Source organism: Hirundo rustica, chromosome Z (assembly GCF_015227805.2).
Source record: "Hirundo rustica isolate bHirRus1 chromosome Z, bHirRus1.pri.v3, whole genome shotgun sequence".
In the NCBI taxonomy this organism is placed as follows: domain Eukaryota; kingdom Metazoa; phylum Chordata; class Aves; order Passeriformes; family Hirundinidae; genus Hirundo; species Hirundo rustica.
Window position 1 is genome coordinate 3,587,979 of NC_053488.1, and position 13,455 is coordinate 3,601,433.

The 13,455-nt window shown below is 42.8% G+C and overlaps 1 protein-coding gene across 10 annotated transcripts in view; it reads right to left on the bottom strand.

Annotated features, from left to right (window-relative positions):
• The window catches only part of KANK1 (KN motif and ankyrin repeat domains 1), a 129,443-nt gene that overhangs the window by 3,924 nt on the left and 112,064 nt on the right, over nucleotides 1-13,455 (bottom strand). For all 10 annotated transcript variants that reach the window (XM_040089478.2, XM_040089476.1, XM_040089480.2 and 7 more), the window contains 7 exons: nucleotides 11,395-11,613; nucleotides 10,442-10,550; nucleotides 8,575-8,808; nucleotides 6,555-6,642; nucleotides 3,753-3,972; nucleotides 966-1,108; nucleotides 204-404 (listed from right to left, as the gene is read on the bottom strand). In XM_040089478.2, the coding sequence (XP_039945412.1) occupies nucleotides 204-404; nucleotides 966-1,108; nucleotides 3,753-3,972; nucleotides 6,555-6,642; nucleotides 8,575-8,808; nucleotides 10,442-10,550; nucleotides 11,395-11,613 (1,214 nt within the window). The remainder of the gene's footprint in view (nucleotides 1-203; nucleotides 405-965; nucleotides 1,109-3,752; nucleotides 3,973-6,554; nucleotides 6,643-8,574; nucleotides 8,809-10,441; nucleotides 10,551-11,394; nucleotides 11,614-13,455) is intronic.

Consider the following 13,455-nt stretch of genomic DNA (forward strand, 5'->3'; position numbering starts at 1 on the left):
TTCTTTTCTGTTCTGGCCACTAGACACCTACAGCTAACCACAGAAATTGCTACCAGGTACATCTGTCAGAAAAGTGAAAATACTAGACAAATAATCACAGCACTTGCTACCAGTTAAGCAGAAGATTCATGCGGTTGGTACTCTGGCACTCTGAGTCAGACATTCACCCAAGCAGATTGCAGGAGCACTGAAAGGCAACTCACATTGTCCTCCAGGGTGCTGTTACACCCAGGCTGAGCCAGCAGGAGCTTAACAATCTCCACGTGTCCGTGCTCACTAGCGCACATCAGAGCTGTAGAGCCCTCATCATCCTGGATATTGACATCTGCACCACAGGCCAGTAAAGCTTTAACCATGTCAATCCGGCCATGACTCACAGCTAGCATCAGTGCAGTCTGACCAGCCTGCAGGCAGAGAAGAGGAAAACCCAAATAACTACACACACAATCAGTGACAAAGCATGAACACTTTTTTTTTTTTTTTTTTTTTTTTTTTTTTGGCACTGTGTTTCTTATGTGGGGCAGGGAATGTTATTTTAAACAGTACTCTCAAGGCTTTGATTGCCATTATTTAAATATCTTTTGTGGATCATATATCCCATGTTCACATAGCTATTTACTGAATTAATGGAAGATATCCAATCTATTTTCAGACATCTGTAGTTTGATTCTCAAAGAATCTAAATGCTGAAGAATTTGTAAATGCTGCCCAAAATTCAGTAATAGTTCTTTCACACAGTGATCAACCTCGATTTTTAGAAGAGGTCCGGACCTGAGGATCAACTGTTGTTCCACAGATCCATTTTGTATATAGTAATCAAAAACATACATAAAAACCCCATAGATGATGAAAGCAAATGAGAGCAACATTTGAGCTGTTAAGAGCAGGGATGGGAGCATGGAAGGAACAATAAAAACACAGGAGTACAGCAGTAAGAACCGTGCCTCGTGAACCATTTGACTGACCTGGCTGGCTTTAGCATTCACGTCCCCACAGCTGAACAGTTCCTCCACTATCCTCATGTCCTTCTCTGCTTCCACAGCTGCAAGCGCAGCAAGCATGATGGGGGTGTAACCAGCCTTGTTCTGATGATTTACGTTACAGACATCTGCAGAGGGATGACATAATTCCTTCAGAAAGCAAGAACCCAAAAAGCACTAATTGTGCTAATCAACTGAATAAACTGTCAGTAGAGCAGCCTATAAAAAGAAAAACTAGCAACTGCTTTCATAATGGATGCAATTCAAGGGAAGGTGGAGAAGAAAAAAATTAACAGAGGAGCTCTTGAGCCAGAGAAAGAAAATAATTCTTTTCTACTCTGTGTAAAACACAAGAGAGAGCACAAAGACATTTTATGTGTTATCATTTAGGGCTTTATTTGTGCATTATTTTTTCATTTTGTAAAAACGAGTGGTCTGAAATTTAGCATGATATTCAGAAACACTGTCAGGGGAATCCTTAAGCTCTTCTCCCAAGGGCATCCATACTGCAAAATAAAAATGGTCCAGCAGCAAGTGGAAAAGATATTTCTCTTCAGCATAAATATTTTCCTGCAATTGGTGTTACTTTAAAAATCTGCAAGTGTACTTCAACATGTTTTGGAGCTGCCAAAAAAACACCCCTTTAAATTAAAGACTGCTGCCAGTTCTACAGTGTATTTGACCACAAACAAAACTGTTCTGGGAACAAATACAGGAAAGTCCTCTGACCAGTGCCAGCAACCAACAAGAGCAACCTCCTTTTTGTTCAAACCTTGCCTCCAGTCTGTCTTTGTTTCTAAAATCCCGCAGAAATTCAGCAGTGCTTATTGGTTTACTGGGCAGGAGGGTTTTCAGCGTGCTCATTGTACTGGAAAGCAGGGACTCAGATTGACATAAACATTATCTGCAGACTAGAGGTTAAATTGCACCACAGATACCTTAACAAGCAAAAATGGCTTAGGAAATTCTTCAGACTTATGCCCAAAGGATCTTTTTTTCAGTCAAAAGAACATTTCAGAAGCAATTCATGTGCAGATATAAGTCATTACAAATTTTTTTCATGTTAAATAGGTGTCAGTGATGATACCTTTTAACCAATAGTAGACCAATACTACTTTCAGACATCACTGCTGTGAGGCCACTGGAGCCAGAGAACACAACATTCTGCTACATGCATTCACCCTGAGTAATGAGTAACTTTTAGAAGTGGTGTGCTCCTACTCTGACTAGACTACTTCAGCAGAGTGTGTTTTCTGAGGTCACATTTAGCTCCTTTACATGGCTAATAACAGGGAACTGCTCTCCTCTCTGTCCTCTTGGTGACTCTACTTCACACTATGGAGGATGCTCTCATCTCATATTTTCCGCTCTTGTCACCGAACAAAGAGCTCTTGGTCCAAGAATCTACCTGTGATCTAACCGCAGGAGTATCACAGGCGGACCATAGGGACCATTCAGACAAAATCCAGAGAAAGACTGTTGAAACCTGAAGGAATCTGCCTATCTGCAAACATATTCCAGGTGCTGGCATGAGCAGTGTTCTCCTGCAGAGAGAACTACCTGTGTCATTTTACACCCCTGGTGTTTAAAGGCATGCACTAGCTGCCATAACCTAGAGGAGTCCTGACTTCCAGCAGGAGATGAGCGTGTTCCTGCTCTTCTGAGACACCTAGGGAAGCAGAGGGGCAGCTCCCTCCCAGCCCGCTGTGCTGCAGAGCCAGCCTGCCCCGTTCACCACGCTCCTGACATTCCCTGCATTCCCCTGCTGTGACTCACTCTTCCCAAACACAGACTGCCTTCAAAAGGACCAGAGATTTCAAAGTGCTCACTCTCCTCTTGAGGAAGTCTCTGCATGCGTGACACATGTGCTAGGTTATCAAAGCTGAGATTTGTATCATTCATATCCTTGTTTATCTGATGCTACCCTTCTGGATTTATGAATATTGCTTGGCTTACACTTCAGACGTGCCATTGGCCTAGTTAAGCTTTCACAACCAACCGTGACAGGTTTTTTAACTAGTTTAGAGAAACAAACTTCACTCGGGAAGCAAAACTAGCATTAAACAGATTAAACATTAAACAGCCTGGGGCCAATTCCAATGTGTGATACCTTCTTCTGGATGCCATCTGGCACGCTGAATGTGGGGAGCAGATACTCCAGTGTCTCCCCTCTGCCACTACTCTTTCTGCACATGTGTTACAAGAGGATCGAGAAAAGGAAGCAAAAAAAGCAACCACATGAAGCAGCATCAGATTGCTTACGGACCAGGAAAGTGGTCTGTGTGACAGAATGCCACATTGCTCCAGTTTCTCAGGAAAGTAGTATAGATGAGTCAGTGTGGTGGCCAGGAAAAGCTTCTGCACTGCTCTAGACAAAGCTAGACTAGTTTGCATGCTTAAGATGGTATTTACACCTCAGTGCATCTTTCTCCAGCAGCACCCTGCAGAGTGCTGAGCAGGGGCTGTGCTGCCTCCAGAGAAAACTGCTGGAGACCGGCGCTGCTGAATTTGGGACTGCAGGAAGCCAACTATCTATCTCAACTCTGTATGTAGTTTACTTAAGTGGTTTTTTTAACTTCAAGAAGCGTCATCTCCAAAGCCAGCACTAGAAACAAAGATTCTAGACTACCTAAGTGAGCCACTATGTAGCTGTTAACAGTTAAAACACCTGCTGGAAGAAGAGCAAACTTGGCCTCGACTCCATCAAGAATTTTACGCATGGGAATTGCAAAACCGAGAATAATTAAAAAAATAATACTAAAGCAAACTTACTTGCATCCAGAAGAAGCTTTACAATTTCAAAGTTAGAATGTGAGACACTGTAATGCAGAGCTGTGTTTCCATTTCCATCTGCCATATTGATGATATGTCTGAGGACAGCAGGAGAAATCTCTTCAAAAGCAGTTATGTAGTCTCCAACCATTTCAGGGACAGCTGATTTCTGACTTGAGACACGAAACCACTCATGCTGGATGGTATTCAAACAAAACCTCTGCCGAAACCAAGACGGAAAAAAATTACATATGGACAATCTATTTAAAGGATTTTCCATCCCATAAGTCAGCAATGCAGGTCTTTTTTAGTCCTATGTGGGAAGAAAGTATTCAGCTCACAAACAAGATGAAGCTCCCCCTCTGACAAAAGCCTGCTTTAAAACACTGTTTACTTCCTCTCATTTCACCTGACTGTCACCTCTGAGGGCACAGAATTCTAGGATGAGAATACTCCCACAATTAATGATTATCTAATGATGGTGAACAGAAAAAAAGACTTGTGTAATTATCTCCATCAAATGCTTAACTACTTTTTTAAATCACTGATAAAATCGAGACTTTCTCACTGTACTTAAAACAACAGCATTGCTAAGTCAGTTAGGCCCAGTTCTAAGGCACAGATTATCAAATGCACAAAGTATATGAGAACTGGGCAGACAGCAGTTCTGAAGAAGAAGAGCTGAGCATTACAGATGATTATAAACTGAACCCGACATCACATTGTAATATAAAAAGTAAATACTGTTTTGGGGTGAATAAACAGATTAATAGCATTGCAGACCTTCTTTCTGCCTAGTACTATGAAGACAACACCTGGACTACCTTGTCTGGTCTGATCACTGAATGACACAAAATACTTGGTTGAAACAGTTTCAAAGATAAGCAGCAAGAATGAACAGAAGTCAAGGAGATCTGACCTACTGGACAGACAGGAAGGACTGGAGATGCTCTGCCGAAAAGAACCACTGGGGAAAGAAAGCACCTAACATTTGTTGCAGAAAAAAGGAAAAAAAGGAAGAAGCTGTTCTTCACCTGAAGGCTGGCCGGCTGTAGTAATAAGAGATTTTAGTTGCAATGAGAAGATGCAGGCTACACCTTCAGGATAAACTTTCCCGTGGATATGGACTGAGAGTGGGGGAATAGGAGCCTCTTAGGCCAGGTGACTTGTCTGGCAGAGCAGAACTCACTGTGAGCCAAGAAGGCTTCCACAGTCACCACCAGCTCTGACTTGGAGACACTTTCTCTAGCCTGGAAGGACCACCATATCTTTCTCTTAAACCCTCATCTGCAAGGTGGCCAGTAAATTCAAGGACAATTTTGCAGAGAAGACACTCAGAAAATTTATCTGTCCTCTAGTGAAAATACACCAGTGGCTCTAGAAGTGCTCTGTGTCTGGTAAAGAGAAAATATTCTACACACACAAGTGCTGCCTATATAGCTGTACTACATAAACACACGCACAGAATATTTTATATCATTGCTACTACAATGTGATGTATGTATTCCGTGAACATAGAGAGTTGAAATGCAAAGGTGGCCATAAACTGACACAATAGAATTTATTTATTTATTTATTTCAGGGAGTACTGAGTGCAAAATACCACAAAGAAACTATTTTTAGTCACAGTACTGCACACATTATTAAATAAACAACACACTTTTAAAATCCAGTTAATCCATCACATTCAAAAAGGTGCAGTCCACAGCTCTTTCTGGTGTAAACTGCAGCTACAACAGCTGGGTACGCTGGAAGAAGTTGGGACAACTTGTACAGATCCTTAGCTATACTGACATTTAGCCTGTTTGGATAAGACTTCTTTATCAGCAGACAGACAGAGGACAAGAGCTGATTAGTCTGCACCTTCCACCTACAAAGCACTGCTTGTGCTGGAAAACACTTTAGGCACAAGAAAGAAAAACGTAAGTTCAAATTATACTTCCAAGGCAGAGATCATCATCTGATTTTGCCATTTTTAACACTTTCAATTCCAAGTGTAAAACAACCTTTCAAAACATTCCCCGGACCACAGATGTCAGAACTAGACAGAGACAGTATTACTGTGTCATAGAGACAACATTATTGTCTTTAAGAAGCTGCAGGTGCTCTACAGTGGAGGAGAATGACACTGAATTGTTGCCTTTTGTATCACTGCACAAGTGTAACAAGTGTGAAATTCAATTTCATATCATTAAGCAGCGTTCCTTTGCTTTCAGATTGCCCTCACAGAGTAGGCAGGCAATCCCTACGTGAGGCATTTCCAGTAAGGCAAATACAATTTTATTTCTTGGGACTTGAGTATTTCTCAAGTATTAACAATGAATCCTCCTTACTCTCTGCAGCATTGATAGAAGCTGCCAGTGCAGTAAACAAGACAAACAGCATCCTTGTGCTTCAGAGAAGGCAGATCACCCAGTGTTTCAGAACAGACTCTGAAGTTTTTTCACAGGAAGCAACAGGCTCTTCACCCCCTGCAGCCTCCTAATGTGAGGCCTGAGAGCTGCTAAACCAAAAAAAAAACCCACGGGAATAACACAGGAATGCACAGGTGTGTTGAAACTGTATTTTCATATTACTGTTTTTGTGTTTGTGCCTTGGGACAACAACACTGCAGCACACAAAGCACAAGTATATTCTCTGGATGAAGGTGTCCTGATAGAAAGAGCTTTGTGACTCTTGCAGGAAAGATGAAATCCTCTTCTGCCTAGCCACTGCAGTGCTAGTCCTGTAAAACCAGAAGTTACCTCTCCCTGAAGTTTTTGTATTGTATCTCAAGAGAAAATTTTCACCTGCATTGCTTACCACATCTTTGTTGGTTAAAGCTTTGGGGTCATCAATGTTGTTTCTCAGCAGGTTACAGGCAGAAAGCATCTTTTCACTTAGCTCATACCTGAGGGAGACAGCAAAATACATGGCATGTTTCAATTTTTACCTTAGCATTTCAGTATAGAAACATTTGTTTTTCTGAAAGTTCGCTGTGAATTAAAGTTTCCAGGCAAGCCATCTGCTCCTACCATGCAGAAGCCACTCTGGCAGCTCTTCTCACAGACACCTCCCTCCACACTGAACTGAGATGGGTGTGGGAAGAGCAACAGGAACGGAGAGTGGGAAACACATCACTTTAGTGCTCTATGACTTGGAAATCCTTCCAGTGGGAATTCTCACCTACTGCTGGATGACTGCAGAGCACACATTATATGTGATGTGCTTTGACTGCTTGACTGACAAGGAGAAATGCCAACAGTTGTGATGGAAACAGAATTAAGCAGTGGAAAAGAGTTCAAGGTGCCTCCTGCCAGCTCCCATTCACTGGAACCAGCCTTTCTCATCCCACCCACTCTGGAAATTTACCCTCTTTCTCCAGCCCTCTTTAATTTTTACACTTCTACGCCCTTTTCATTACAAATTTCAAAACTCATGACCAAAACTACGGTCAAGGCTTGTGCCACATGTCATCCCAGGCTGTGGCCAACCACCTTTGCCTACAACCTGCACAGAGGACAGTGGCAATTTTTCCAGGAAATTCTCCCAAAAAGCAGAGAAGCTAAAACACTAGTGTGTTAAGATGGACATTTTATCCCTCACTGATTACAAGCCAGCTGCTAGTGCTAACAGAGCAGTGAAATTCTCCACTATGGCATAGACCATGGCCATACACGACCACGTGCCCTGACTCTTCCCCTCAGAGGGCATCACCAGGGCAGTTAGCTTGCAGAGAACGTGCCCCCTAAGCACACATGGCTATCTAAGCTGCTCTGCTGCTCTTCTTCCCAATCACCCCTTGCTACCCTAAACATAAATTAGAGCTCTTTTGAGAGACTGCCTATCTTTTTATAACAACTTTGTAAAACAACAGGCTATCCTGCAGTACCGTATAAAGTAAGCTCAGGGCTCTCCAAAACACACAGCTCCAGGCCCTCCAAGCTCTTAATTATTAATTTCTGCATCTCTTTTATTTAACAGCTGACAATTACAGATAACTTGATGCTAAGCTACATCTCCAGTGAAACATTACATTAATTTTGTTTTAGCTCTTTTACTGTTGTTATTCTACCTACATAATTTCCCAAACTGGCACACTGGCAAACCCATTGCCTGTAAGATATCCTTTCACTGTCTCAGTTTATACTTCCTTTTGCCATTTGCTAACGAAGAATCAGTAAAAGTTCACCAAGCTACTGCTTTCCATATGCCAAAAAAGCACAGCCTTGTCTGTCAAATCCTACCTTACACAGCAGTTTGGAAAGTACCCTAAGACGTGACATGTTGAACAAGTCTGTGATGGCAGCCTTGAAAGTGTATTACAATCTCATATTGTATGAAGCACATGACATCAGGGTGTCCTCAGTGCTGTACCCCTTCATCTTACTGTGCCATGGCTGAGATGCTGTGGAAGGTGCAAATGCAAGATGCACTCCCAGCAGGCTGCTGAGCTGGTGTGCATGGCTCAAGATTAATTCATCTGCTTACTGACTGTTTTACAGACCTTGTTTTAACAAGGCATTGCCTGCTCCCAAGCGAGTGCCACTTGTGACCTGAGAGAGCCTCTGCTTGGGGAAGCCACCAGGGTCTTGCTGCCAATGAATCATTAAAAGTTAACAGGATCAGGTGCTGGAAACGAGACCCTCTGACACCTTCTTCCTGCTCACACACAGTCTTTTTGCCATGAAACTGCCTCTTGAGGAGGAGGGAAGTTGGGCAGCAGTTGGCCAGTGCTGGGGCTGATGCCTTCTCCACAAGCACAGCCCACACAGCGTCCCCCACGACACGAGGCAGAGGTGCCCTCCTCAGAGGCAGGCTCTGGAGAGGGTGGGCAGCCTACCTCTCTCTGATTTCCACCTCCTCGGCCTCACACTCTGGGAGGGGACCGTCCTTCTCTGATCCCACAGCGCAGATCTCTGCAGCACAGGGGGTGGCGGTGGTGGTGGTGGTGGTGGTGGGCTGCTTCTCTTCTGTGTGCTGGTCGCAGGGGTACTCGTGGCTCTCACACTCCTCCTCCGAATCCGAGGAGGAACTCTCCTCAGAGCTGGAGTCGTCGCTCGATGTGGTCTCATACCTAGGGGGAGAACGAGCGGGAGCAGAGTGTTGGAACCCCGGAGGCTGGAAATTTCAGGCTTTCTGTGCTAAAAGGTGCTGACCCTCAAGCAAGCACCACATTTGACTCGAGCCTGGAATAGGCTCCTGAGACTGAGTGATAGCACTGGGGTTGTGGGTGTGTAGTTTGAATAGAAGTGTGTGATCTCACAGGGTGGAAAACTTAGAGTTAAGATTTTAGTATAGAGTAATGCATGTCTGAGTCAAGATGGAGGACTTTGGGTGTTGTCTGAGTCCTTCTTTTTCACCTTCTTTGTCCTTCTTCAGGGGTTAGGTGGTTTTCTGTGATTGGGGGAAAAAGACCTGCATTGCGGGCCTTGGGTGGTCATTATTGAGTCACAAATATAAATAATAGAGGTGTCACCTCGTTATTGGGTAATTATCACTTAAATAACCATGGAAAGAGTTAGAGGTACTCCATTTACCTCCTTTCTCTAACTTGCTAGTTAGAGCTCACGGCTCGTGAGTCTGTAAATAGATAAGGAAAAATAAACATCCAAGTCCAAACACAAACTTCGACTCCTGTGTATTAATCCCACCCTTGGTGGAGGAAGAGAAGCCAGAACTGTCACAGCAGAGGTGCTTGCTTGTTTCTTTTCTATTTTCTCAATTCTCGGTGCCCCATGTTCCAACACTTGCTCAATGCTATTCAGCAGCAGTCAGTACCTGCCTGCACTGGCACAAGCGAGAAAATGTCCTGCAAAAGCTGTGTCCTCCTGTTTTTCCCTCAGAGACCTCTTCACTGAACTCAGCGTTACTGGCTGTCAGTATATGTACGCAGTGGGTAATGAAAGAACAACCTCTTTTAAATGTTAGGTCTTAACATTTTGCCAGACCTTGCCTTATGCCACGAAATTACTTTGTTCAGAGTGAATTGTATTGCCTTACCAGGCAGATGTAAGCAGGGAAGCTAACAATCCTGTGATAACTTTCCCTCACAATATGTAATGATTCTTCTAGCTAATATGTAGGAAATTAGGTAAGTGGGGCATTTAGGCTATGTACTGCACAAAGCATTTGTACTAAAGAAAAACTAATCTGAGGAAAGGGCTAGAAAAGCTATATAAAAACAATTTGATGAAACCATTTTAAAGGTCTCTGCAACATTCTGCAAGAGCAAGTACTATTTTAAAAGAAGAAAATTTTCCATACTGTCTTCTGTATTTGTATAGGAAAGTCTCTGTATATATTTAACACAAAGCCAGAAAAGTTAATTCTAGAGCAATGGCATCTTTTACTGTTTAATAGTATAATGCTGTGTTTGTCAGCTACCAAAGTTAAATACAAGTTTTCCTTATTAAAGCATTGCCTGTGAAACGTCCCCATGGCTGGCTCAGGTTGTTTTGTTTCCCTGTGGTAAATCTGGCATCAACTTCATGCACAGGTATTTGAGACTGATGCCATGTATGACTTGCAAGCACAAGAGGATTAGGAGGAGCTCAGCTGTTCAGTTATTCCTTCTGATCCTTAGACTCAGCAGCTGCACCTCAGCCTGAAGGATGGGCCAAATCTATGCATGTGCTCCTGGGGTCTTTCTCTTCTTCCCACTGTGAAAAGTGCTACAGTGACAGATGTTTTGGAGAGAGGTCTCTTACCCGCCATTAATGCCAACAAACTGCAGGTTCTTCTTGGTGTTGTTCAAATCCTTCTTCCCATCTCTTTTCTTCATGATAGATTTGAGTGTGTTCTCGTTATTAGTACATACTGTTAGAAAGGGAGACAAAGCACACATATCAGTATTTATCTGTAGCCAGCTTTGAATGCAGCAGCATTATGGCTGATTTTTCAAAACAACTCTATTTTTCAACAGCGCTCTGTGTAATTTACCGTCTGAAAGCTGGGTTTTCTAATGTACATACAGTCATGGTTTGACATGCACATTGGAAATACAGAAGAACAGCTTCAAAATCAGCTCTGGCAATTAGGTGAGCCCAACTCTTCCAGCTTACAACGTGCTGTTAATATTTGTGATGCTTTAGAAAACTTTAAGAAAAGACATGGGCTTCTCATTTTCCTTTGCTATTTGTGAAACACTTTTAATGCTGAAATCGGTTGTTCTATTAACAAAATCTTAATTCTTAGTGCCAGAGAGCAGCAGCTCCTTGCCAAAACGAACACATTAATACAGACAATGTTCAACAATACATACAGCATATTTAAGAAACTATTCAACAAGGTAGGTAGGTTCAATCAAGGATGGTCTTTTAGATTTAGTATTCATTGAAACAACTTTTAAACCAATCTCTATGCAAAGGAGAGGTAACACATGCATAAAAATATAACTATTTTAAAAAGTCATAATTAACCCTTCATTTTTCAGTAGATTTTCCTTAGGAAGATACTTAATGGCATTTCACTGATGCGCTACAATCTGACATCTAAAACCTAACCCCCACCTGCAGACACACGGTGTCACACTGTGACTTTCCCGTCAGCTGCATGCTTTCCTGCTTTTGGCGTTTTTGAGAATATTGAAAACCTTCTTTAACTGTATTTCATATTCAGACTCCACCAGCATGACGAAAGGTGAATGCGAGCCAGTTATTACCATAGAGACCTGAGGCAAGCTGATCATCTGTCAGGTTAATTGGAGCGAGAGCTTTATCCTGAGAAGAAAAAGACTTCCTTCCCCGAGCAGCTTCCACCAGGGGAGTCTTCCTCTCCTCCTGAGTGGGCACAGCGTCCTGCTCCAGTTTCAGCGTCCGCAAATTTGAAGTTAAGTGTGTGTTTGCAAGTTGGCCATGAGGGATGTACTCCAAAGTAGCACCTGCCAAAGAAGACAGTAGGCATCACAGAGGAGTCAAACGAAAATATTTCCATCAATACTGTGATCTACAGGGGGAAAAAAACAAAACCCAACCAAACTGAAAAAAAAAGGGCAATGCTTGTCCTTTAAAATACTCTTTTCTGAGGGTCTAATAGGAAAAAGACTGTGATTGCTTTCAGAAAATGCAAAAAAAAATGCCCATTTATGGTTTGATAAAGACATACAAAGACAATCTTTACAGGCTGTCCTTGTATGTCTTCATCAAAAGAAAAAAGATATAAAGGTCCTTCTTTTTTCTTCTCTTTCAGTGTGAGCAGTGACCTCAGCTCCTGCCACCCTGGTCAGGGTGGGCTCACTGAGCTGCTCCTTGATGACATGCCTGAAGAACACAGCACGTTCACAGGCTCTGAAGGTTCTTTCTGCAAGAACAGTAACTTTTTAATTGTACTTGTTTTTTAAGAAATGTCATTTATCTTGAAAGCAGAAAATTTTCACGAAAATTTTCCTTTTTTTTTCTCCAGTACTTGAACTAATTCTGAAAGCTATGTGCTTTGCCCAGTTACTGAGACAACTGCAATGAACTCCCACACAATACATTTCTTTCTTTCTTTTTGTTTTTCGGTCAGGATTGTACTGAGCTAGTAGCTCTATTTAAACCAAGTTCCAAATGTTTGGGTTGTACTTTTTTCCCTTGCTGATTTGCTGGGGTTCACTCACTTTTTCCCATTGTGTATTCAAAAGGCAGTGCTAATTACTTACAGACTTTTACAGATTCCCCTGGAGTTACTCCAGCTGTGCTATTACAACTTCTCTACAAATCTGTACAGATGCTTTTGTTTGTGGAACACACTGAGTGGTTTTTTTACACACATATGCCTCCCTAAGTGATCTTGTTAGCATTCAAGGAAGAAAAAAATAGCTGAAGTTGAACTTGCTTTAAACACGAACGCTTTTTTCTCCACTCTTTTTTTGCTTCAAATATGTGTGCCTCCATATTATTTTTTGCCTTTGTATTTATCAAGAATTGAGGCACAGCCTTCTCATTCAAGTATGAGTGGCACTGCACGGGGTGCTAACACACTGCAGTAAGGTAAATTCCAAACATTAATTCTTAGACACACGGTTACATCTCTGTCTAGCAAGCTGTTCTTGTTAGACTGCTTTTCCCCCTTGTTACTTCACCTCAGTAAATTTTCCCTACAACAGGACGTAACAGAACTGATTTTTCCAAACACTGTCACTTCCCAGCAGCTTCCTCCTTTCTGCTCCTGGTCCCACCCAAGTCTCTGAGTCCCCAACCAAGTCTCACCCCCCTGCATGCACTTCCCAAAGCACCCTTCTCCAGCAGTGAGCCCCACTGCCCAGCTCCACCACGGCTTACAGCTTCTCCAACACACAGGGGAAGCTGTCTGCAGGAAAAGGCACGCAGCAGGGTATCGACAGGCATGTCAGTACAAGCACAGCCAAAAAGCTTTTTCCCAAGAGTGAAACATGTGTGTTTGCGTGTGTCTGTGTGTGTAAGAAGGTGGCAGCTTCCCAGGGCCCCCTGGGAAGGAGCAGCACTTCTGGAGACATGTCTGAGCACATGGACACCCATGAAGAGCAAGAGGGAAGTCCTGACCTTGTTCCCCCACCACTCCCCACTTTGCAGCACCGACTGACCCGGGTCAGGTCTCTTCCCAACAGCAAGCATCATCACTCATCCAGCTGAGAAGAAGAGGGCTGCCAGGGTGATAGAACACCAAGCCAAAACCAGTGATTTTTAAACTCCCTTAGCTGAAACACCAGGGAACTGTCTCTGTTTGCTTGGAGCTGTGACAGGCACAATTAAAGACTATCAAG